Source organism: Ostrinia nubilalis, chromosome 27 (assembly GCF_963855985.1).
Source record: "Ostrinia nubilalis chromosome 27, ilOstNubi1.1, whole genome shotgun sequence".
NCBI classification, from domain to species: Eukaryota; Metazoa; Arthropoda; class Insecta; order Lepidoptera; family Crambidae; genus Ostrinia; species Ostrinia nubilalis.
The window spans coordinates 8,841,258-8,866,849 of record NC_087114.1 but is presented as its reverse complement, the minus strand read 5'-3'; the positions used below and the strand labels follow the sequence as shown (position 1 = coordinate 8,866,849).

At 45.9% G+C, this 25,592-nt stretch overlaps 1 protein-coding gene across 1 annotated transcript; it reads left to right on the top strand.

Annotated features, from left to right (window-relative positions):
• The first annotated feature begins 1,280 nt into the window (after positions 1-1,280).
• LOC135084823 (uncharacterized) lies at positions 1,281-24,849 on the top strand. Its single transcript, XM_063979565.1, has 23 exons — positions 1,281-1,319; positions 2,326-2,401; positions 3,552-3,603; positions 4,337-4,849; positions 5,243-5,528; positions 6,280-6,470; positions 7,814-7,884; positions 7,989-8,043; positions 9,754-9,809; positions 11,048-11,175; positions 12,538-12,667; positions 13,040-13,076; positions 13,169-13,239; positions 13,515-14,706; positions 15,698-15,967; positions 16,018-16,215; positions 16,266-16,463; positions 16,514-16,711; positions 16,762-16,959; positions 17,010-17,121; positions 19,712-19,970; positions 23,222-23,385; positions 24,692-24,849. The coding sequence occupies exons 4-23, from the start codon at positions 4,363-4,365 to the stop codon at positions 24,747-24,749; spliced, it is 4,359 nt and encodes a 1,452-aa protein (XP_063835635.1). The 5' UTR covers positions 1,281-1,319; positions 2,326-2,401; positions 3,552-3,603; positions 4,337-4,362; the 3' UTR covers positions 24,750-24,849.
• Positions 24,850-25,592: the final 743 nt, after the last annotated feature.

The following is a 25,592-nucleotide window of genomic DNA, read 5'->3' as shown; positions in this document are numbered from 1 at the left end:
GCAGCCGCTGCCGCCGCTCCACGCGCTGCTGCTGCACAGGTAGGCAGGCTCGCTTGTGGCAGGGGGCTGGCGCGCGCACAGCAGCCGCTGCCGCCGCTACACGCGCTGCTGCTGCACAGGTAGGCAGGCTCGCTTGTGGCAGGGGGCTGGCGCGCGCACAGCAGCCGCTGCCGCCGCTACACGCGCTGCTGCTGCACAGGTAGGCAGGCTCGCTTGTGGCAGGGGGCTGGCGCGCGCACAGCAGCCGCTGCCGCCGCTACACGCGCTGCTGCTGCACAGGTAGGCAGGCTCGCTTGTGGCAGGGGGCTGGCGCGCGCACAGCAGCCGCTGCCGCCGCTCCACGCGCTGCTGCTGCACAGGTAGGCAGGCTCGCTTGTGGCAGGGGGCTGGCGCGCGCACAGCAGCCGCTGCCGCCGCTACACGCGCTGCTGCTGCACAGGTAGGCAGGCTCGCTTGTGGCAGGGGGCTGGCGCGCGCACAGCAGCCGCTGCCGCCGCTACACGCGCTGCTGCTGCACAGGTAGGCAGGCTCGCTTGTGGCAGGGGGCTGGCGCGCGCACAGCAGCCGCTGCCGCCGCTACACGCGCTGCTGCTGCACAGGTAGGCAGGCTCGCTTGTGGCAGGGGGCTGGCGCGCGCACAGCAGCCGCTGCCGCCGCTACACGCGCTGCTGCTGCACAGGTAGGCAGGCTCGCTTGTGGCAGGGGGCTGGCGCGCGCACAGCAGCCGCTGCCGCCGCTACACGCGCTGCTGCTGCACAGGTAGGCAGGCTCGCTTGTGGCAGGGGGCTGGCGCGCGCACAGCAGCCGCTGCCGCCGCTACACGCGCTGCTGCTGCACAGGTAGGCAGGCTCGCTTGTGGCAGGGGGCTGGCGCGCGCACAGCAGCCGCTGCCGCCGCTACACGCGCTGCTGCTGCACAGGTAGGCAGGCTCGCTTGTGGCAGGGGGCTGGCGCGCGCACAGCAGCCGCTGCCGCCGCTACACGCGCTGCTGCTGCACAGGTAGGCAGGCTCGCTTGTGGCAGGGGGCTGGCGCGCGCACAGCAGCCGCTGCCGCCGCTACACGCGCTGCTGCTGCACAGGTAGGCAGGCTCGCTTGTGGCAGGGGGCTGGCGCGCGCACAGCAGCCGCTGCCGCCGCTACACGCGCTGCTGCTGCACAGGTAGGCAGGCTCGCTTGTGGCAGGGGGCTGGCGCGCGCACAGCAGCCGCTGCCGCCGCTACACGCGCTGCTGCTGCACAGGTAGGCAGGCTCGCTTGTGGCAGGGGGCTGGCGCGCGCACAGCAGCCGCTGCCGCCGCTCCACGCGCTGCTGCTGCACAGGTAGGCAGGCTCGCTTGTGGCAGGGGGCTGGCGCGCGCACAGCAGCCGCTGCCGCCGCTACACGCGCTGCTGCTGCACAGGTAGGCAGGCTCGCTTGTGGCAGGGGGCTGGCGCGCGCACAGCAGCCGCTGCCGCCGCTACACGCGCTGCTGCTGCACAGGTAGGCAGGCTCGCTTGTGGCAGGGGGCTGGCGGCTGGACTAACCCACCACCCACCCATGGTTCTTCCTGCCTCACGGCGTACGAACCGAATCTCGTGAGAGCGCGCGGGTACTTACTCTGGGCTCTTTTCCCCGGGCGCTTTGCTTGACTCCCTACAAATTTCTCTGATCCATATCCCTTCTCATAGTCAATATTCTCCCTCTTCTGGGGCTTGACACCACAAATACGGTACTTTGCGTCGGGCTGCTATCGTTGATAAATGTCATCACTTCTTCTCATAACTTCGCCTGATTGTGTGCCAGGAGTGCGCGAACTCGCGCAGCGCGATCCAGTTACTACGACTACTCGTGAGGTCCTGGTGATAAACAGGTCCTTGCTCGGCTCTCCGTATCGCATCCAGCATCTGGCAGCTGAACCTGTCCTTGACACAAACATGTTTAACTTACCACGGAGTTAACGGAACTATTTGGCCCGGTTTCCACCAAGGCGGAGCTGTGCGGAGACGAGAGTGTATTGCTATCTATGAAACACCACACCACGTCGCGCCACGCTGCGCGCTATCTTCCTTCCTTCCTTCCGTGCTATACATTTCCACTGAAGCGAAGCAAAGTGGAGTTGTGCAAATAATGGAATCAGAGGTGGAATTGTGTAAAGCAATCGTAATCATTTGACAGTTCATAACATACGATAAAGTCAGTTAAACAAAGCGTTTGACAGAATAATCGTACGTTATGAACTGTCAAATGATAACGATTGCTTTACACAATTCCATCTCATTGGTTATTCGAAAACCGCACCACTCCGCCTAAATGGAAACCGGCCTTACAACGGTGCTATGTCCGCAGATACCCGTACGTGGCGACGCGGCGCGTGCTGCCGTGGCGCGACCTGCGCGCACAAGCGCTCATCGTCGACGTCACCGTGAGTACACCAGCCGTACATTCATTGAATACTCTAAAAACTGTATACAGGGTGGAATTTTGTAATGCCACCTGGAGGGAAAGTACTCTTAATATTGTAGATAGAATTTTTTTCTCAAAGAAAACGTTCCTTTATTTTTAAAAAGAAATAGAACTGCATTCAAAGATTTCCAAAAATTTGCTTGCCACACCCGGGAATCAAACCAGCTTAAATCTGTTAAAAATTACACCCTGTATTTTTATTGCATCGATCGTTAGGATCAAGGATAAGGATGAAATCTCTCTAACAAACTTGATAAATCAAATTAAAGGAAATCCATAAAATCTTAAATTATTTTAATTAATGTACAGAAAATTGTATGGTATGGTAGTGAAATTTCGAAAAATTTTCGAAAATATATGAATGCAGTTGTCTTTCTTTTCAAAAATAAAGGAATGTTTTCTTTCAGTAAAATTTTCTATCTGCAGTATTAAGAGTACTTTCCCTCCAGGTGTCATTACAAAATTCCACCCTGTATAGCTACTTCTAACGATATGAAAGGCTTCGGCAGACCAAACGCGGGGCAGTAACAGCGCAGTTTGAATGCGGGCCCGCGCAAGTTGGAATACAAGAAACTCTTTGAAATATGTCACACCAAATTTAAACGCGGGCCTGCGCTCCAACCGCGCCGTACTGCAACTGCCGAGCGACAAACCAGGCGGCGCGGGAGCGGGACAGAAGCGGCGCGAACGCGGGCCCGCGCTGTTGTATTGCTATGGCGGCCATATTAGCATGACCCACCGGAGGCAGGGCGGCAGCAGAGCGTTGAAAGCGGTTTACGAATATTCAAATTCAAATATTTATTTGCACAATTTTGGGTAAACATAGTGGTCTTAAAACTAGTATAAGTAGATCGCCAAAATTTACTGTATAATTAGTCAGCGTACAAATATTTAAATAATTTCTACAATTTCTATGTTGTATTTTTTTACAACCGTCCGCGTTACAACTGCTTTGAAACTGCCGCTGCCTTCAGTGTGCCTCAGTCGCGCTGCAACTGACCCGCACTGCTTCTGACCCGCGTTTGGTCTGTGGAAGCCTGAAATGATTCTCTAAAATGTTCTTGATATTTGTACTTAATATCAATTGTTGAACCGCACCGTCTCCACAGGAGGAGGACGTGAAGGCTTTCAAGAACTTCGTCGATCCGCTGCCGGTCGCAGGTACTCACTAAAGAACATTTTTATAAAGAAACATTTAATTGTAAATCAAGTGTTTAGATTACAATAAAATATTTTTAAAGGTCATAGCAGACATATCGACTCGGAAAGGGATCAACACCGTATCGCCTTTTGCGAGCTGTCATCGCTTTTCGCGCGTTGCCAATCGCGATGCGAGGCGTTTACGTTACAGTTAAGATAAAGTGTGCGTCAAAGTATGGAGTTTCATACAAAGAATACTGACCGCCTCGAGTTGATACGGTTACGATCCTTTTCCGGATTGACAAATGTGCCTTTAATTTAAATACCAGTGTCTGCAGAATACCAGTGGCCGTAACGTGCTCCCGAGTACGTTACGGCCTCATACTGAGCAGAGACCAATTTGGTAAAGCCTGGTCCGTGAGCACGTAGAATTTTGTCCAATGACCCCAAGCTACCCATCCTTATCGCTCGCGCGTAATTATGTTGCTGTCGCGCTCGCACACTCACTGCGGGCGCGCGTCGCACAGTCGCGACAGCAATAAAATTACACGCGAGCAATCAGGATGGGTAGCTTGGGGTCATTGGACAAAATTCTACGTGCTCACGGACCAGGCTTTACAAATAATTCTTTTTTTTTGCTCCTTATGTTGATCTGTATTCTAATATCTTTGATACCAAATAAATATTTTTTCTTTCTTTCTTTCTTTAAATCTTACCTTGTCCTCCGTCTGTAACAGTGCAAACTTTTCCACAGGCGACGATTTAATACTTCTCGGAGCGATGCGACTGACCACAGCGATAGAGGAGCCGCCGCCGCCCGTCAAGCCCGAACCGGTCGCAACGCCCGCCCGCCCCAAGCAAACACACACAAGTCAAAGAACCAACACTAATGATAAAACAACGCAGCAAACACAGGACGTTTTCCAATCACTAGTTCAAAATATCAAAGATGACTTACTAGATAGTCAAAGTTCGATGAGCGACAGTCTCTCGGCGCTAGAATCGATAGACCCGCGACTCGCATCCACAAGTATCATATTCGAAAGCGACTCGGACATGGAAACAAAATCGCCAGAAATGGATACAGAAGACGATTGCCAGATCATAGAGAACACTGTTGAAATATGCGAACTGAGCGATTCCGGCGATGAGTTAGATTTGAAAACCGAAGATTGTGTAAATAATTCTGAAGTAAAATGTGAAAATAATTCAGAGATAACTAAGACTGAGGATGTTGAAGAAAGTTCCAAGGACGCTATGAATGATGGTATGTTAGTTATTTATGTTTTTATGTTATAGTAAAACCTGTAAATACCTTTTACCCTGTAAATAGACAAGCTAAGATGTTTCTTTGCGCCTACACATCGTAGTGTTGCTGTTGATGTCCCGAATAAATTAATTTGTGTAGTTGACGAAAGTAAGTAGCTTTTACTTATATCCGCTTTAAATTAGGCCAGAACTAGGGAACTGTATTATATTCACTAATTATTATTTGGTATGTTTACACAAAAATATCTGTTGCACTAAAACTTCCCCCTCGTTCTTATAAATTAACCCTTTAACACCGTTGTCACTTTTAATCAGCAAGCTTTCAGTAGCTAACTAAATTATTTAGTTACATTTATCTATTTATTTATAAATATCCGCGCATCTCTTTCAGACCCCAAACTTAAAATGATTCCATGTGTAACACTCGTGAGGTGGGACGGGCGAGCGCAGAGCGTGCGGTCTGAGAGGCCACAAACTTTGATACAAGAGGACATTTCAGGGTTAAACGAAGTGGAGACTGACAAGGGCAGCGTCCCGGAGTCGGACGCGCCCCAGGACAGGCTGACGCGGCCCTGGGGGTACAAGGGACCCCTGCAGGGAAGGGTCGAGGACCTCAGGTGGCTGTGCACGCCTGTATCTATCTTTGTAGAGAAGCTGCCCAAAGAAGTTTTGAACAAGTACGTATAGTTTTCATTATTTTGATTCCGGTTAACGTTGTGTGTAGTTCGCGTATAAGGTGACAATAGCCCAACGGTGACTGTGTTTCAAGACTCGAGGAAGGCTAGTTCAATACTGTTTAGAATAGTGAGCGAATATATTTTGCTCACTTTGAGGGTTAACAGAGATATAAGTAATTTAAAAATTCGCTTCCCTGCTTCAGTCCCATCGTTTTTGGGTTGTTAATAGTGTAACCAAGTTGAGATCTCGTTTACATGACTTACTTCATTTAGGCCCGATTCGACCAAACTTTTATCCGAGAATAACTCCTGTTATAAGTGACACATTGACAGTTTCTGTATGGGAAACATGTCAAAACCGACGATTTATTCTGAGATTAGTATTTACTCTTGTTTGGGCGAATCCACCCTTAATGTCCTATGTCCCCCTAAATGGGGCAGATGTCGTCCACAACAGTCCTCCATCGCGTTCGGTCTTGAGCTTCGCGTTTGATCTCGCTCCAGGTCTTGCCGATTTTCTTCGCTTCGTCTGCTACAGTGCGCCGCCAAGTTTGCTTGGGGCGACCTCGTTTGCGTTTTCCTTGGGAGTTTCAATCCAGAACCTGTTTGGGGATGTGATCGGGCTTCCGTCGGAAAGTGTGGCCGATCCAGTTCCACTTGCGGCGCTTGATCTGCTGTTCGATCGGTTCTGATCGTTCTACGTGGAAGATGAAAAAGATATTATAGCCTCGTGATTTGGCGTGTGTTGCAGCGTGGACGCCGAGGACGAAGGCGCGGACGCTCCGGACGGCTGTGACGCCCCGGACGGCTCGGACGGCCCGGACGGCTCGGACGCTGGGGACAGCCCGGCGCGGCCCGTGCAGCTGCCCGACCTGGAGCAGGTGCGGCGCCGCCACCAGCGCCAGCTCGTCGCGCAGGTGGCGCCGCTGCAGCACGACGCCGGTAACGGAAACATCACCTTTACAATGCTGCTTCATCATTTCAGCCATAGGACGTCAACCGTAGTACAGTCGCGCATACTGCAATACTTCGGACATGTCTCGAGGCGGGATGACAACTCCATAGAACGACTGGTCGTCCAGTAGGCCTAAGATGCGCGCCGCGATAAGCGGTTATCACGCCATTTTATCGATTTTGCCCATACATTTTGACGTCGATAAAAGTTATCACGGCGCGCATCTTAGGCCTACAGGGAAAAGTCGAAGGAACCCGATCGCGTAGCAGGTCACCAGTGCGCTGGACCGACCAAGTGAAAGCAGCAGTGGGAGACGGCTTATGAGACTGCACCAGACAGTCTGCCAGTAGAGAGAGATGGAGGGAGATCGTGCGGAGAGTTGTATATGTCAACTTGAAATTGTGAACTCTGTCAGTTTATAATATAACGCGTAAGATTGTAAACTAACAGTGGGTTAGGTTAAGTTAGATTGTAATTTAACTACGTCAGATTATAATCTGACGGAATTCACAATTTAACGGTGACATATCCGCCTCTACAACCGATGTGAACAACGCCTCAGCGTGACCACGACCGCTCTGCCAAGAGCGTAACGAATAAGAAGAAGACGTCCACTGCTGTACATAAGCCTCCTCCAATGATTTCCATGTTGACCGGTTGGTAGCGGCCTACGTCCAGCGCCTTCCTGCTACCTTTATGATATCTTCAGTCCACCTTGTAGGTGGACGTCCCACGCTGCGTTTTCCGCTACGTGGCCTCCACTCCAAAACCTTGCCGCCCCATCGGCCGTCAATTCTGCGTACTATGTGCCCTGCCCATTGCCACTTCAGCTTGGTAATCCATCGGGCTATGTCAGCGACTATAGATCGTTTATATTTTCATTTTTTTCCACAACGAGGAAGCTCTTGGCCTGTATCTCACCTGATAGTAAGTGACGATCAGGCCGAAGGTGGAAGCGAGCTTCGCCCGGAATCCTCAACCACGGAGTAAACGCTTAACATCATCATATTGAGTATTAGTAACTTGTAGTGACCGTGCAGCTAGTCGCATAAACCGCGTGCATCTCTCCAGATTCGGTACTCAAAAATCACTCCATTTATCCATAGTTAATTAAAAGGGGCTGTGTGCTCTTGCACTAAAACTAAAAGACCTCATAACAATGGTGATAAAATGTGTGCCACTTGTGGTCTAAACTGAATAAATATTTTTGATTTGTGCTGTGCACAAATTACAATTTCTCCTTCAAATCTAAACACCTTCCCCGCTGCTACATTATGTATCATCTCAAGAAATTATGCTAGAATATCCTCAGAAAATGGTTTGTTTGCAGAAGCCAAGACGCCATCGCGGACCAGCGAACGGACGGACTCCTTAGAGTCTTCGATCGGAAGCAACAAATCGGTGAGTGTTCATTATAAAGACTTGTGTTTGTGTATCTGGTGATATTGAAGTCACTTTTAAATAAAATTGTGGCTTCGTAATAAATTTATTTTTATTTGTATCAGAATTCGCCGTTGCTGGAAGATTTCGGCTTATTCACGCAGCTGCCTAAAGAAGAAGGTATGTTAATAGCCCTCATAAGTACCTACTAGGGCATGCAAAAACCGAGCGGTTTGGAAAAACCGGTTTTTATTTTTAAAAACCGAACTAAACCGGTTTTTTCGGGTTTTTCGGGTCGACTGTTTGTAAGTAAATAAAAATGCTGCAAATTATAATAAAAATCATTTTATTTCTTTTATATTCTAGTTTGACAAGATGAAGTTACATGTTCTGAACATAATATTGTGAGATCAATTGAATAGTTTAATTAAAAATTAAATATAAAGAGATCAACAATAGGATACTTCGCTCATTAGCAAAGCAAAACCTTTGGTCAGGACTTCTTGGCGGAAATCTGAAGCGTCATGTTAGCGGTTTTGTTTTATTTCCTCAAATTCGTGTGTGGGCGACTATTAATGTGTAATAATGGTGGATTATTAACCATTGAGTGTTCGTGAACGTCCATGGGTGTGGGCAAGTGAAGCAAAACAGTGCATCGTGATTCTTCTGGTTCTCTCGAGTTGTCCATAGGAGGTCTCAGTAAAGAAAGCACCACAACTTTACTGAGACTCAAAGGGTGGGAAGGGGTATCATCTATCATCCTTCATTATATCATTACTTGATCTCATTTTGTAACTTGTATCACCTTATATACTGGAAAATGGCACAAATCAAGTCGACCTCGACGTGTATTGCCAACATCATCAAAAAAGAAGAAGAACATTTGGTCATAGTTATGCATAGGTATGTAAGTTGACACTGACAGAGACTAGCAAAGCAAAAATAATGGCGTCAATGGTTAAATACAAAGCGCGTTCCATTTTGCGCCCGCGCGCTTATAGCTTTAGCTAGAAGATACATGGTACTTTAGTTCAATACCATAGCCATAGACTATACTCTACTCATTCACATTGCATTACAATAATTGTTTTTATTGATATGACTAAAGAAGCATATTCTTGTATGAGTTATTAAATTATCTAAAATCGTAGAAGAAAAACCGAAATAACCGAAAAACCCGGATTTTTCAATACTCAATACTCAATACTTTTATTGCATAACCACATTAGCATTCACATTTATAGGTCTTACAATTTAGGCAGTTATACAATGTGGACCCAGTTAGGGCACAGCAACTTTAGGAAGGAGACAGAACGACGATCTTACTAGTCAAAAGAAATTAATGTACAAATTGAGTTTGGTGGAAATGTCATTATTAAACGTTTCGATAATTATAAAATAAAGTTAGAATTAATGAATTATTAAAAATGGAAAAATATTGTTAAAATGTCATGCTAATTATTGTCAAGTGTTGAAATGTCATGTTAAATATCAAGTGGTAAGCAGTTAGGATTTATAACTGACAAAAACCGAGTTCCAAATTGTGTCGGTTATCCGGTTTTTCGGTTATCCGGTTAACCGGTTTGCATGCCCTAGTACCTACCAGTCAGCGTCAAATAGTTCGTGGCACCCAAAGTGGCCAACAAATTGACAACGCAACCTTATTCCCACTGTGTTGCGAACTTTTGGGCTACTTTGGGTGTCAGGAACTATTTGACGCTGACTGTACATACCGTCAACCCGTGAAGTAAAACCTATTAGTGATGCTTTTTACATGATAATCTATAATTAAACCCGTCAATTGCTATGTAACACTTTGTACAACTGCCTGGGAATCGATCAAGGTCACTGAACCAATTAGAACTGACCAAGAACATCTTCATATTTCAGATTCCGACGACCTACTCTCCGAGGAACAGCTCCATATGATGTTGAATCAATCTCAGGTAAAATAACTACACTAAACAAATGTTACTAATGTTATCAATGCGAAAGTTTGTATGGATGTCTGGATGACAACATGTTTGTTACTCTTTCACGCAAAAACTACAGAACGGATTTTGATTAATCTTTACAGTATTATTGTTTATAACCCAGAATAACATATAGGCTATAATTTATGACGATCTGTGACAAACAAATTTTAATATTTGTGTCGATGTCTGTGCAACTCCACGAGATGGACAGACAACCTCAAAGTTTGCAGAAAACTCTACCAACCGGTCAATCTGGAAACAATTGGGATTAGCCTATGATTAATAGTGGACTCACACATAAACGTACAATTACTACTGCTCAAATATTCAGCATTGTAAAACATACGAGACCCATTTCCGAATCGAGCCACTTCTTGTAAACGCTGAACGCACTTCGAAACGATATCCGCGGTCGAAGTTTAGTTTTGCCAAAACATTACGCCTGACGCTGATTTTTTTTTTTTACTACCCCCTAACTTCTACTATTTTCTATGAATGCCATTATATTGTTTGTTTGTGTTAGTAAGCGAATTTTTGTAATTTTTTTTATGCATTACAAGGCAGGTATTTGACCACAATCGCACCTGATGTTAAGTGGGATGCAGTCTAGGATGGTACATATCTGCCCTGTAAGTGCCTATTCACTCTCGCCTAGAAAAGGCCCGGATTATCGTCTTCGGGAAATGATAATTCTTAATGTGAATAAAGATTGAAGTGCTTCATTGTTGAAAGTATAGAATTAGGAGATTAAGAATAATACAAATAATTAACCTACATAGACTAAATACTTACAAATATTTACAAATAAAAAATATGTCCCAAATCGCTGTCCAAACAACGCGACATGGTGCCCAGAATGCTGGCTGCATTTCCGCGCTGAATGGCCAAACTGATTCGTTGGCCAAGAAATGCGCCAGCTCTTCTATCACCTGTACAGTCAATCAGCCGCTTGGCTAATTCCCTGTACAGGCGATGAGCACTTGGTCCCCACGGACCTAGCGTCTCGACCCCAAATGGCTCAAACATGTAGGTACTACTAAGACCTACATAATATTTGCGTCGCTTGAGGGATTCCGCTGATGCAGCGGCAGTACCAGCCCCAGACGAGGTTTGCGGAAGATGAGACGGTGCCAGTGTGTCTACGCAGGTTGCAATCCCACACTAGTGGCCGTCCCAATAAAGATTATAGACCATGAATTTGTCCGCAGCCGTCGGCCCCCGAGCGCATCTCGTACTGCTGCCTGGCGCGCCGCGACCGCGCCTACAACGAGGCGCGCCACCGCCACCGCCTCATCGCCACCACCACCCGCCTGCTCCAAGAGAAGGACATTCACGAGTGAGTCTCGCTGTTACCGCATCTAGTAACGTATTTATTTAACGCAATCTATCAACGCTGTTTGTAATATGTGTTGTGTCATAGGCCAAGTAGTTCGTATACAGAAATGAAATTAACTGGGGTGCGGCCTCGAATCTTACCACGGATAAATCTTTGTTTGATAATGAACATATAAATTGTAATGTGACATTCAATAAACGTTTGAATTTGAATAATCACGTCTCTCTTCGTAAACGTAGGATGATTTATAATCTGCTCGAGGGCATTGACGAGCTTAAAATCAACTTTGCAGTAATTTAATGAAAACTACAGAAGATTATGGCTCCTTGGAAAACTATCTCATCAAGAAAATATCATGATGATTTTTTCCGTGAGATTTTTATTACCTCCATTTATTATTACGCCGTTACAACAGGAACCCATGTTTAGTTAGAATTGAAGTATTTACTTGTGCTAGTCATATTAATTTATTATCAAAATTGATCGGTTCATCGGTTGTACGTTGTGCAACGAATCTTGAGGCGAACACATAACTCACACTGATGAAATATGTGAAATGTGTGTTTAAATTCAGAATACAAAAATCAGTCAGAACACGAAAATTAAACAGAATACGCAAGACGTACAGATACAAATCTTTGCTTGAGTGGATCGCCTCAACTCTTGCTGCGCGACCTATATTGCTATCTGCATTGTCCTATATTTCTTTTGTTGTAACAACCGACCACCTAAAATAGGAAAATGTCTCTTCTAGATACTTACTTATAATCATAATTGTAATCTGCTTGTTTTGTTTAATCTCTAGTAAATCTGTATGTATCGTCTACTCTGTTGTAATAGCTCCAAGGTAACTTAATGCCCGATTTCACCATCAATCCCTAATTTTTAAGTGATCCTTTGAAAACAAAACTCCTGTTATGTGTTACCTTAGCATAGAGGTCACTTAAAAATTAGGGATTGATGGTGAAAACAGGTATAAGTCTTAAGCCCATGTCTATGTAATTTCCACCATTACAATAGGCTAGTTTCCTAAATAAATTTTTAGTCCGTCAATTTTAGTATAAAAAAATATTGGACACGTATATTTTTAATTGTCAAACAAACAAATAATTACAAAGTTATAGTGCGTTGAAGTTCCGCGCGATGTCACAAAGTGAAGCACTTGACGTCACGGGCCTTTTCTTTAGAACTTTGGCAAGCTTTATCTCTTTACATTTTCATTAGTTTTAAAAAGTGAAAAATACGTGTCGAGAGTAGTTTTTGATAAGCTAACTGACGGACTAATTAAAACTACCTTTTTTTACCCAGGAAACATCCCTATTGTCACTTAGTACGCAATAAAGATTTTGTATTGGTCGTCAGCGCCAAGCACGGCGGGCCGCCGTACGGCTGCGGCTGCTGCTGCCTGCACCTGCTGGCGCTGGCCCCGCCGCGCCTGGCGCAGCGCCAGCACGAGCTGCTCAAGAGCGTCGAAGCGCTCCTGCGCCGGAAGGTGGGAAACGAATATACTTAACGCTGTCACACAACGCTCCAGCTACTAACTACAAATTTTGTTAAAAATATTGATTTCAAAGCAGCAGTGTTAGAAAAATCGAAAGTATTTATTTGTCTCAAAACAGGTTACGTTTACAAGTTATCACAGTACAACAGTGGTATGAGACAAAAAGGTCTATGATTCGGCGATTCCCACAGGAGACCCATAAACCATCTGCCGTAGCCAAAATGGAAAAATATGATACAAAATGTTTTTTACATGCATTTTCTTTCGGCGATCTTTCCTACTCAGTTGGCTTGTTATCTGTATGTGACGTTTATAAATCTATACATTGCACAATAATTAAGTTCCGACTAAATATTATTTCAGGATAATCCACCAGAAAAAGCCCATTCAAGTAACAGTGGTACGTACCAACGATAACAGTTTTTCTTTTTATTATATTTTTTGTGTTTACATGTTATTCTAATAACTTGATCCTTTTCGTAACATACACAGAACAATCAAAGAGGCCGCGTGGTTCGCGCAGTTCCACCGAAGACGAGCGCCTCGTGATAGACATCGCGGAGGTAAGCAAACAGTTTATAACTTTGCCAATATCTTTGTACATATCTTTATGAGGCTGTCATAACGTCTATTCGCACATTATAAAGGTAGGAAGGCGCTGGACTCAGGTCGCTACCAATTGATCAACGTGGAAATCATTGGTGGAGGCCTATGTTCAGCAGTGGACGTCCTGTGGCTGAAGTGATGATGATGATGATTGACACAAATGAACAAAAGTTTGATATTAGATACTCGTAAAATAATAATTTTATAATTAATTGTGTGTGACATTTACCAGGTTGAAAAACAAACGCCTGTCAGTAGAAAACGAAGCAAATCTGTCGCCGAGTCCAAAAAGAAGAGGCCAAAGTCAAAAGCAGGGAAACGGAGAAAAAAGATCAAAAAGACAAACAAAAAAGATATCAACGTGGAGCAAAATAAAAAAGATGTCGAAGCGGAGCAACAACAAAACAAAAACGATGACAAAGAAATTGAAGCGGAACAACAGAACAAAGAAAAGCAACAAAAGAATAACGATTACAAGGAGTGGATGAGGCAGAAGAATTCGCACAGGAGGTTCTTCGAGCTGCGCGGGAGCGGCAAGGACAAAAGCAAGAAGAGAGCGGCCGACCACACCTACGCCCTCGACGAGGCTAAAAAAAAAGCCGGAGACGAGTCCAATGCGCTTCACAGCAGCGACAATGCAACCGCCAACGCAACTGCCATCGCAACCGCCAACGCAACCGCCAACGCAACCGCCAACGCAACCGCCAACGCAGCCGCCAGCGCAGCGCCGGCTGAAGAGTCTCAAAGCGTTTCTAGTCAGGAACCAACTCCGATCGCGGCATCCGTCGAGTCCGTATCCCCGCTCCCTTTGAACCCGATAATAACGCACGTGGCCAGTCAAGCGCCGCCTCAGAACCAGATCGTGGTGGTGGGCTCGACGCTGCTGGTGCCGCCGCTCGTGCCGCTCCCAGACACCGGCAGCAGCTACTACATGATCTACCAGGAGCCCAGCACCAGCGCCGTCCGCTCGGCCCCGACCATGGCCATCGTACCGGTGGCGGTCGACCTGCAAACGCCGCAGGCGCAGCCCGCCGACCCGACCCCTGAAATCACTGAGCCTCGAGCGAAGACCGAAGGGCAGACGATCTTCCGCGAGGACTTCAGGCAGCAGATGGTGAAGAATCTGTCTCTGCTGTGTGGAGGGGGGGTCACGGAAGTCGTCAAAGACGATGAGGAGAGATCGCTTCCGAAACCCGACGAGGAACCGTCGACGAGTGAACGAGCGCGGTCGCCGAGGATCTTCGACGAGCTGCCGTCGTCGTCGAAGAGCACCGACGATTTCCGCAGAATAGCGCCCGCGCTTTTCAACATGGCCGCCGTCAGCCACGCGGCCGCGGCGCCCAGCGCGCCCGTCGATGACGACGACGACGACTGCGTCATCACCTCCGCGCCGCCCAAGAAGATCATCATCCGGACGAAGAAAAGTAAGTCAATGATTTGTAGTTTCCGGGCCTTTTCAAGGCGAAAGTGAATAGGCACTTACAGGGCAGATATGTACCATCCTAGACTGCATCCCACTTAACACCAGGTGCGATTGTGGTCAAATAACTGCAGCGAAATAAATTCCATCCGTTGTATATATTTTTTACTGTATTTGCTAATATGGCGACTGATTGTTCTTCTACATCTCTTTCTGCTATTCCTGACCGCAACGCAACCACAACGTCAGAAAGTGCTACAGTTTTAAGCCACTTCTTGATGTCACGGGCCTCTTCTTTTGAATTTTGGCGCGTTTTATCTCACAAAAAGTGAAAAATACATGTCGTTTTTCCCTAACATCGAGGGGCTAACGGGATTATAAAATTTAGTAATTTGTGCAATACAAATTAAAAGCGATAGGTCACTGAATTGCTCACTCATCACGAAATCTCAGAAACTACAAGTGCTAGGAGTCTCATATTTTGTATGGGGGTTCCTTTTAGAGCGTAGGTGCTCACTAAGACGACATTTTGCAAAATTAAACTATTAAAGGGGTAAAACGGGATCCACGCGTACGAAGTCGCGGACGGCCGCTAATAGTCTGTCTATACAAATTGTAGGAGATTTTTGAGAGGATTGGGATACTTTCGATTTATAGCAGACTCCACAAGACGGTCCAAGCTCGGTCGTTTCTTTCTTATTTCACTTCACAAATACACTGGACTTTTTATGGGTTGGTTTTAGCGTACGAGAGGAGTTATTTGAGTTGGTTTGTTTAGAATATTTATTTAGTATTAACGCCCAGATAGGTAGGCGATGCGGCGCGTTGCGATGCGAGAGCTAGACTGAAGGTGGAAGGGAGGGGAAGGGAAAAGGACTGTCAGAGTGAGTGATGGAGAATAGTGTGACATGAGTTTGAATTGTTTGAGTTTTAATACTGGCGCGTACACAAATAAAAAAACATGACATTGAAATATTTTTTAATTATGATTGTAGTACCGGCGGCGCGCGTGCAGTTCCTGATGCCGTCGGCGTTAGCGCGGGAGCCGGCGCGCCACGTGTCCTCCTTCGCGCGCGGCGCCGCCTTCGCGCTGCTGCGGCTCGACCAGCGCCGGCCGCTGTGGGCGCCCGCCGGCCGGCTCGTGCTGACGGACGCCGCCGTCGCCTGCCACCACATCCGGTACGACACTAGCCCGGGACCGGCGCCACGTGTCGCTGCTGCGGCTCGACCGGCGCCGGCCGCTGTGGGCGCCCGCCGGCCGGCTCGTGCTGACGGACGCCGCCGTCGCCTGCCACCACATCCGGTACGACACTAGCCCGGGACCGGCGCCACGTGTCGCTGCTGCGGCTCGACCGGCGCCGGCCGCTGTGGGCGCCCGCCGGCCGGCTCGTGCTGACGGACGCCGCCGTCGCCTGCCACCACATCCGGTACGACACTAGCCCGGGACCGGCGCCACGTGTCGCTGCTGCGGCTCGACCGGCGCCGGCCGCTGTGGGCGCCCGCCGGCCGGCTCGTGCTGACGGACGCCGCCGTCGCCTGCCACCACATCCGGTACGACACTAGCCCGGGACCGGCGCCACGTGTCGCTGCTGCGGCTCGACCGGCGCCGGCCGCTGTGGGCGCCCGCCGGCCGGCTCGTGCTGACGGACGCCGCCGTCGCCTGCCACCACATCCGGTACGACACTAGCCCGGGACCGGCGCCACGTGTCGCTGCTGCGGCTCGACCGGCGCCGGCCGCTGTGGGCGCCCGCCGGCCGGCTCGTGCTGACGGACGCCGCCGTCGCCTGCCACCACATCCGGTACGACACTAGCCCGGGACCGGCGCCACGTGTCGCTGCTGCGGCTCGACCGGCGCCGGCCGCTGTGGGCGCCCGCCGGCCGGCTCGTGCTGACGGACGCCGCCGTCGCCTGCCACCACATCCGGTACGACACTAGCCCGGGACCGGCGCCACGTGTCGCTGCTGCGGCTCGACCGGCGCCGGCCGCTGTGGGCGCCCGCCGGCCGGCTCGTGCTGACGGACGCCGCCGTCGCCTGCCACCACATCCGGTACGACACTAGCCCGGGACCGGCGCCACGTGTCGCTGCTGCGGCTCGACCGGCGCCGGCCGCTGTGGGCGCCCGCCGGCCGGCTCGTGCTGACGGACGCCGCCGTCGCCTGCCACCACATCCGGTACGACACTAGCCCGGGACCGGCGCCACGTGTCGCTGCTGCGGCTCGACCGGCGCCGGCCGCTGTGGGCGCCCGCCGGCCGGCTCGTGCTGACGGACGCCGCCGTCGCCTGCCACCACATCCGGTACGACACTAGCCCGGGACCGGCGCCACGTGTCGCTGCTGCGGCTCGACCGGCGCCGGCCGCTGTGGGCGCCCGCCGGCCGGCTCGTGCTGACGGACGCCGCCGTCGCCTGCCACCACATCCGGTACGACACTAGCCCGGGACCGGCGCCACGTGTCGCTGCTGCGGCTCGACCGGCGCCGGCCGCTGTGGGCGCCCGCCGGCCGGCTCGTGCTTACGGACGCCGCCGTCGCCTGCCACCACATCCGGTACGACACTAAAGTCTGTTCGCCGAGAGTTGATAAATATTATGAAATGTCTTGCAATAGCGACTGTCGCTTAATTATCGCATTCTGTATGGCGGGCGTCGTTTGTCACAATGCGCACTGAGTACCATGGTACGAGCCACGCAGCTGTCGTCAAGCGCCCCGGCCGGCGGGTCGCAATGTGTGAAACGGAATAGATTTATTTTACATATAAGACCGAAATGAATGGTATGACAGTGGGTAGGGCTTTTGCCCAACATTGGGATACACTATAAGCCACTTGATAACAATGAAATACTTTTTATCCAACACATGGACGCCACGTATTTGATCCGTATCCCGTATGCCCTAACCGGAATAATTCCCGTAAATTTAAAAGAGATAATATTGATAATCTACCAACTTTTTCATTATATCGACAAAAATAATTAGCGGGCCGCAATTTATAATGAGTTTAGAACCTCTGATATTTAATTTTTTTTATCAACTCTCGGCGAACAGACTTTAGCCCGCACAGTATGTTATGAGACTGTATAATCGGACATTCTCATTTATTTGATGAACCGTATAGAGCTCAGTTATACAAACATGATAGTAAAACTCCCGTTTGAAATTTCCAAGTAGTTTTCGCGGTATACAAATTCAAAGTTACCTATTTTTTTACTTCTAAATTATGCAAAAATATTCTCACTCGTTAACTAATAACATTTAATTCAGAATTGTTATAATACTTCATAGAGCTCTTAAAACTACACGTAATAAGCGTATTAAGTGCTTCGTAAACGCATTCAGTTAATTGGGAAAAATGATTTTAGTGATTTTTGTTTTTATTTTTTTTCTCAATTATACCTTAATATATGCAAACATTTTTAATTGCAAGATATAGTCTGATATTTAATCTACTTGTATAAAAAAAATCAGCTTTAAATTCCGTGATATATTTGAGGAAAATCAAATTGAAAATATGCGCTATATAGAATTGTAAATTTCCCATCACTTTTTAATAGCAATATTTCTTTTGGATGTTTAAATATCATCAGCTCGATTGTACCAAATTATTGTATTGACATTCGATTTACATAGGTTTCAAATCGATGAGAAAATTATTAAAGGTAGGATAAATTCGACTTCCTAGATTTGTTTACATACTTTTTTAGTTAGTTACTTACATACAACTTAAGTTAATATAAGAGTGTTAAAAAAGAAAAAAGACTCGACTTGAGAACCTCCTCCTTTTTTTGAAGTCGGTTAAAAACAATGTGAATGTGACTTTTTAGAACCTTCAACACTATGCACATAACAGGCGGGATTTGAAACTTTTTAGACATGAATTATTCCTTCCAAAATTGTCGACCCTAGACTCGTAAAAATTTTATTAAGACGTTTTATGTTTTTTCTCAAATATATCACGGAGTTTAAAGCTGATTTTATTAATACAATTAGATTAAATATCAGACTATATCTTGCAATTAAAAATGTTTGCATATTTAAGGTATAATTGAGAAAAAAAATAAAAACAAAAATCACTAAAATCATTTTTCCTAATTAACTGAATGCGTTTACGAAGCACTTAATACGCTTATTACGTGTAGTTTTAAGAGCTCTATGAAGTATTATAACAATTCTGAATTAAATGTTATTAGTTAACGAGTGAGAATATTTTTGCATAATTTTGAAGTAAAAAAATAGGTAACTTTGAATTTCTATACCGCGAAAACTACTTGGAATTTTCAAACGGGAGTTTTACTATCATGTTTGTATAACTGAGCTCTATACGTTTCATCAAATCAATGAGAATGTCCGTTTATACAGTCCCATAACACACTGTGGCCCGGGAGCCGGCGCGCCACGTGTCGCTGCTGCCTTCGCGTTCATTGAGGCATGCTGTAGAGGCGGCCGATGGGTCACCAAGGTTCTGGAGTGGAGGCCACGTACCGGAAAACGCAGCGTGGGACGTTGCCTGCTACCTTTATCAGGACGTCGGTCCACCTTGTGGGTGGTAAAGGTAGCAGGAAGGCGCTGGATGCAGGCCGCTACCAACCGTGCGATGTGGAAGTCATTGGGGGAAGCCTTTGTACAGCAGTGGACATTCTGTGGCTGAAATGATGATGATGATGCTGAAAAGGCGCCCGCTCAGCAAAAATCGTGACATTACACAAGTCGTCAAGTCACGAAGCTGGTTTTTAGCGGGTAGCTGATACTTATCAACTCTCTACCCGTCTTGTATGCCATAACTTACGCCCGTTTTCACAAACATTACTATGAGTGTTAAACAGCACCATCTACCGAGACTATAGAATAGATAATAATCAATATTGATGGAATCGAACCCGGAACCTCTGCGACTGAAATAAGTGGTCTTACCACTAGACCACAGAGGCGGTTAAGTTTATATAGCTACTATCCTATCGATTCGAGTCCTAGAGGTGATCAGTCGATTGCAATAACGTTTCCTCCGTGTTGTGGCAGGTACTACGTGATCAACTGCAAGACGTACAACCGGCCGGTGCCGGTCCACTTCGAGAAGGCGCGCATCAAAGTGCGCGATTTTGCGCGCGCTCCGGACGCGCCGGCCCCGGACGCGTCCGAGCCGGACACGGCGGCGCCGGACGCGTCCGCACCGGACACGTCTGCGCCGAACAAGGACACTTCGGTCTACGCGGAGGACGTGCTGGCCGACTCGAAACTCTACAAGAAGCTGTCGTGCGACCTGCCAGTGTACGCGTCGGTGAGTTATTATTTCATATAAATCTTCGTTATTTAAGCTTAGGAAAACAATACGTTCATTAAACCGTATCTTCATAGCATTAGGTTCAAATTGATGTTCTGTTGACCACTAGAATTCCTGAACCAGAACCTGGTTCCCTGTAGTTTGCCGTATAGCACTTCTACTTTTCCTTTGGATATCGAGAGACGCGACGTTAATATTAAACGAGCGAACGTTGACCCCCACCTGTGTAATTGAGTTTTACCCCCTTACTTATAAGTTACACGGACTTTAAACACTTGTTTAAAATTTTGTATGGACATTTAATTTTAAACAACAGTTTTCAAATTCAAAGGATTATTCCATTTTGCGTCCTCATTTGACATTGGAACCATTTTTTCTCACCCAGGTGAATCGATTCGCCTAAACTAAGTTCAACTAGGAATTGATTCACCCAGGTTTTCGCATCTGTTTGCCTGAGTGAATTAATTCCGAGGTAAACAAAGGCGACCGCTTTAGTCGACTCAATTTATCTGGAAAATTAAGCTAGGTGAACGATCGTGTAACTTTCTATTAGTAAGGAGGTAAACGAGTTACCGATGGCGATGTGTGCGTATATTTTTTTTTTATAATAGTCTAAGATCCCGCTATACAAAGACCTTCACCGAGATGCTTATTTGATGAAACATATTTTATATTCAATTTAACATGTCAATAATTATATTGCTTAAGGGTTGCCTAATAAATTTCAGTCCAGGATATGATTAATTAATCATTAAAAAAATATTTTTTTTTAAATATTTCATCGGTTTGACTATTAAACAAACTCCATACCAATCGAAAGTATGAAGCCCATAGAATATGCAAACGTTAGGTTGCCTATTCTTTTCCAGTCATAACTCTCGGGTTGCCAGGTATAAACAGGTACATTGATAGAGCATTTTGCACCGGTCTGATAATTTAATCAAATTTAAATGAAAATAAAGATTATTTCATTATGAACACGGTGGTATAGGGTTGCCTGCGAAAAATCAGTCCTGAATGACGGTTGTCGAATTTTGTAAAGTGAAATTAAAACTGAAAGGTGACATTTTTCGAGTAGTTGGCAACATTTGGGAAAGACGAGTTGTATGAGACGTTTGTGTGTCTTGTCAAGAGGTGTCGCTTGGGTGAAGAAATTTCTCCAGTGTTGCCATGCTTTGGGAGATTTGGTCCAAAAATGTCTAAAGTGGAAATAAGGACTTCGGGTCAAAAATTTGGATGACGCCTCCTGCAAAAGGGTCGTGCAAATGATATTTGACCATTTTCATCTCGATCACCTGGCAACACTGGCAGCTACGGGGAAAAGTATTTTTTTCGACATGGGTGTCTTTAAAGTTAAGGACGGACAGAAGGAGATATGGCAGAAAAAATCCAAAAATGGGGTTTGGTCGGTTATACGATCCAGATTATGGGAAAAATCCGAAAATTCAGAAAATCAAGATGGCGACCGAGTGAGCGGCCAATTTGTAAAAAGTTTCAGATTTCTGATTTTTCAAATGCATTTTTTGGGCAGTTGGCAACATTTGGGAAAGTCGAGTTGTATAGAGCGATTACGTAGTTTGCTGAGGAGTAGGTATCGTTTGGAAAAACAACATTTTCCAGTGTTGCCATACTTATTGCATTTTTCGCTTAATCTAGACCATTTTCGCCGAAACCCATTTTTACTTTTTTTCTAACTTGACCAATCCCGTGAAACAATTCCTTAAAACCACCCAAGTCCCAAAATTTTGTGACCCGTAACTGCCAGTGTTGCCAGGTAATCGAGATAAAAATAGTCAAATGTCATTAGTTTGACCTATTTGCAGGAGGCGTCATCCAACTTTTGGACCAAAAGTCGTTATTTCCATTTTTTACATGTTTTGACCAAATCTTTCAAAGTATGCCAACACTGGAAAATGTTGTTTTTCCAAACGATACTCCTTAGCAAACTACGTAATCGCTCTATACAACTCGACTTTCCCAAATGTTGCCAACTGCCCAAAAAATGCATTTAAAAATTAGAAATCTGAAACTTTTTACAAAATGACCGCTCACTCGGTCGCCATCTTGATTTTCTGAATTTTCGGATTTTTCCCATAATCTGGGTCGTATAACCGACCAAACCCCATTTTTGGATTTTTTCTGCCATATCTCCTTCTGTCCGTCCTTAACTTTAAAGACACCCATGTCGAAAAAAAATACTTTTCCCCGTAGCTGCCAGTGTTGCCAGGTGATCGAGATGAAAATGGTCAAATATCATTTGCACGACCCTTTTGCAGGAGGCGTCATCCAAATTTTTGACCGTAAGTCGTTATTTCCACTTTCGACATTTTTGGACCAAATCTCCCAAAGCATGGCAACACTGGAGAAATTTCTTCACCCAAGCGACACCTCTTGACAAGACACACAAACGCCTCATACAACTCGTCTTTCCCAAATGTTGCCAACTACTCGAAAAATGACACCTTTCAGTTTTAATTTCACTTTACAAAATTCGACAACCGTCATTCAGGACTGATTTTTCGCAGGCAACCCTATACCACCGTGTTCATAATGAAATAATCTTTATTTTCATTTAAATTTGATTAAATTATCAGACCGGTACAAAATGCTCTATCAATTTACCTGTTTATACCTGGCAACCCGAGAGTTATGACTGGAAAAGAATAGGCAACCTAACGTTTGCATATTCTATGGGCTTCATACTTTCGATTGGTATGGAGTTTGTTTAATAGTCAAACCGATGAAATATTAAAAAAAAAATCTTTTTTTAATGATTAATTAATCATATCGTGGACTGAAATTTATTAGGCAACCATTAATCAATATAATTATTGACATGTTAAATTGAATATAAAATATGTTTCATCAAATAAGCATCTCGGTGAAGGTCCTTGTATAGCGGGATCTTATACTATAACAAGGCAGGTGTTCGATCATAGTCGCACCTGGTATCAAGTGGGATGCAGTCTAGGACGCTACATATCTGCCCTTTAAGCGTTTAATTCCTCTCACCTTGAAAGGGCCGAATTATAGTCTTTTTTTTTATTTATTTTTTATGCATAACAAGGCAGGTATTTGACCACAATCGCACCTGATGTTAAGTGGGATGCAGTCTAGGATGGTACATGTCTGCCCTGTAAGTGCCTATTCTAGTAAGTCTTCGAGATCTTTCTCGAAGCAGCGTTCTTTCGCACATTCCCCGAAGGTGAACCTGTAGAAAACCGATATTAAATGAGGTGTCCGGCCAGGTGCTGACGGCGCTGACGGACGCGGCGTCGGGCATGCTGCTGCTGGAGGCAGGGCTGGCGCTGCGCCTGTACAGCCCCACCACCGACGCGGTGACAACCCTGGACGCGAGGGAGCGCGCCATCCGCTGCCCGCACCCCGCGCTCGCGCAACTCCTGGTCAACAGGTGAGAGAAAACATTGTATACAGGGTGTTAGGTAAATGGGTATATGAGCTGACACTAGCCCATGTTAACATGGTCATATAAATGGTATGGTGAAGTCAGAAAATTTATATCTTCATTTTAATTATTTTATTTTTCATACAAATCGGATTTTATAAAATTTATTCAGTATGAAAATTAAAAAAATTAAAATGATGATATCAAATTTCTGACTTCACCATACCATTTATATGACCATGTTAACATAGGCTAGTGTCGGCTCATATACCCATTTACCTAACACCCTGTATATGAATCGCGACCCACCTCTGGGTCATCGAACGTGAGCGAACATCGAGTTGGCCCTGCCTGTAGAACGACACATCATCCTACCGATCCAACCGCTGGGCGGCGGGCGAAATTTCCTATAGGTGGGTCCCGAGTTTGGGAACTTGTATTAAATGAGTCGTAGCCCAGACAACTTTGGGAACCACTGGTATACATCGTTTCATCCACGAAGACGCGCCCCACCATTCTTCCGCTGATGTTTGACTTTGAGTGTTATCGGTACACGCAAAATCATCCATGAGCGCACACGCACACTTCAATAATGCCTTACGGATTGCTCGGATCAAATTCCCCGCACCCCGCGCGACCGAGACCAAAAATTGGTGGGGCGCGGCTTCGTGGATGAAACGATCTGTACAAATGAGACTTCACACATTTGGAATAGGTTCAGACGAGACAGCACATCAAGCTAATACGGTAGCTTCAACGCATTATTGTGCAACAAAAATGGCTACAAACTGGCTGCCATTTTGGTTCAAAATTAGACAAGTTATGTAGGTACGCTGATCTCTGTTGTAGTCTTAATGAGGATGTTGGGAAGAAAAATTTGGAGACGGTATTGGTATTTGTATTTTCTCACACGCAGTAGGTATTGTGTCGAGTCTCGTATTGTAATGGCTGAGTGCGGACCGAGCGATAGCAGCACGCACAGATGTAGCGCCATCTATGGTTCATTGTATAAATTCGCTTGTCCCGACTCCGGTATAAAGTAGTTCAACAAAGAAAAGGTAAAGAAGCATAGATGGCGCTTTACAGTTGCATATTTAAATAGATGTCGCTAAATCCGTTGTATAACAACAGAGGATTTTTTGATTATAAAAATTAAAATAAAGTAAGAGTTCGAAGTTGAGCATGGACTTACCTCTTTTGTAATATTAGTTCCGATTGGTTATTGCGTATGCGAACACAAATGTTCAAACCTTATGTGTTCTCTCTAATTTATCGCTACTGCATGTTACACAAATGCGTTTTTCTTTTTCAGTTTCAACGAGCTCTCCCCCAATCCTGCCTGGACAGTGGACCCAAGTGTTGTAATGTAAAAGTTTAGTTTTTATTCTTAACAATAATACTAATAGTCGTGGTCATCATTGATATTATGACGAGAAAATTGTCAAAAATGAAATGTTTCGTTACATTGACTTGAAAATATACAGGGTGTTGATTTCAATCCTCGCCATATTTATTTAGGTGATCTATTATGACTTATATAAACGCATTATCCACCAAAAAAAAATTACAAACTAAAGTAGAATTTTTAGCGAATATTTTCCGTGCGACATCAACTGTACTGTGGCTCGTAATACTGCAATACGTTTCAACTGCGGCACCCATCGAGCTACGCGGATCGCTCGCTTATCATGTCTGATAGTCTACTGAAGGAAGCCACGTAAAATAGGTAGTGTAAATAGGTATTTTTGTTTGACTAACTAAAGTTAAAGTTCGTTTTAAATTAGTTTGCTGTTTCCTATGTGTGTGTGTGTGTGTGTGTGTGTATTGGAGCGTACCTACGCGCTTTCCGCCACTACCTACCGCAATCGCGGGAGTATTTTGTACACAAAATTACCAGATTATTTACTCCCTACATTAAAAAAAACACATTCCTTTAAGTTTAGAACTAGGTACCTACTCACCGATGCGACTTCAGATGCGTTTCCACGTGCCCTCCCGTAACAGTAAACCATGTTTACGTACTCACGAGCACTGTACGTATGGTTTGGCATCTTCCTAACACTCACTCACTATTATTACACTCACTATCACACTTTCACACACTAAATACTCAAAACCGCACGAGAAAACAATCAAAAATCGCAAATTTGCAATTAGAAAAGTGCATTCGATGAAATACGTCCATCGAATGTCGTCGTGAATCGGTAGTTATC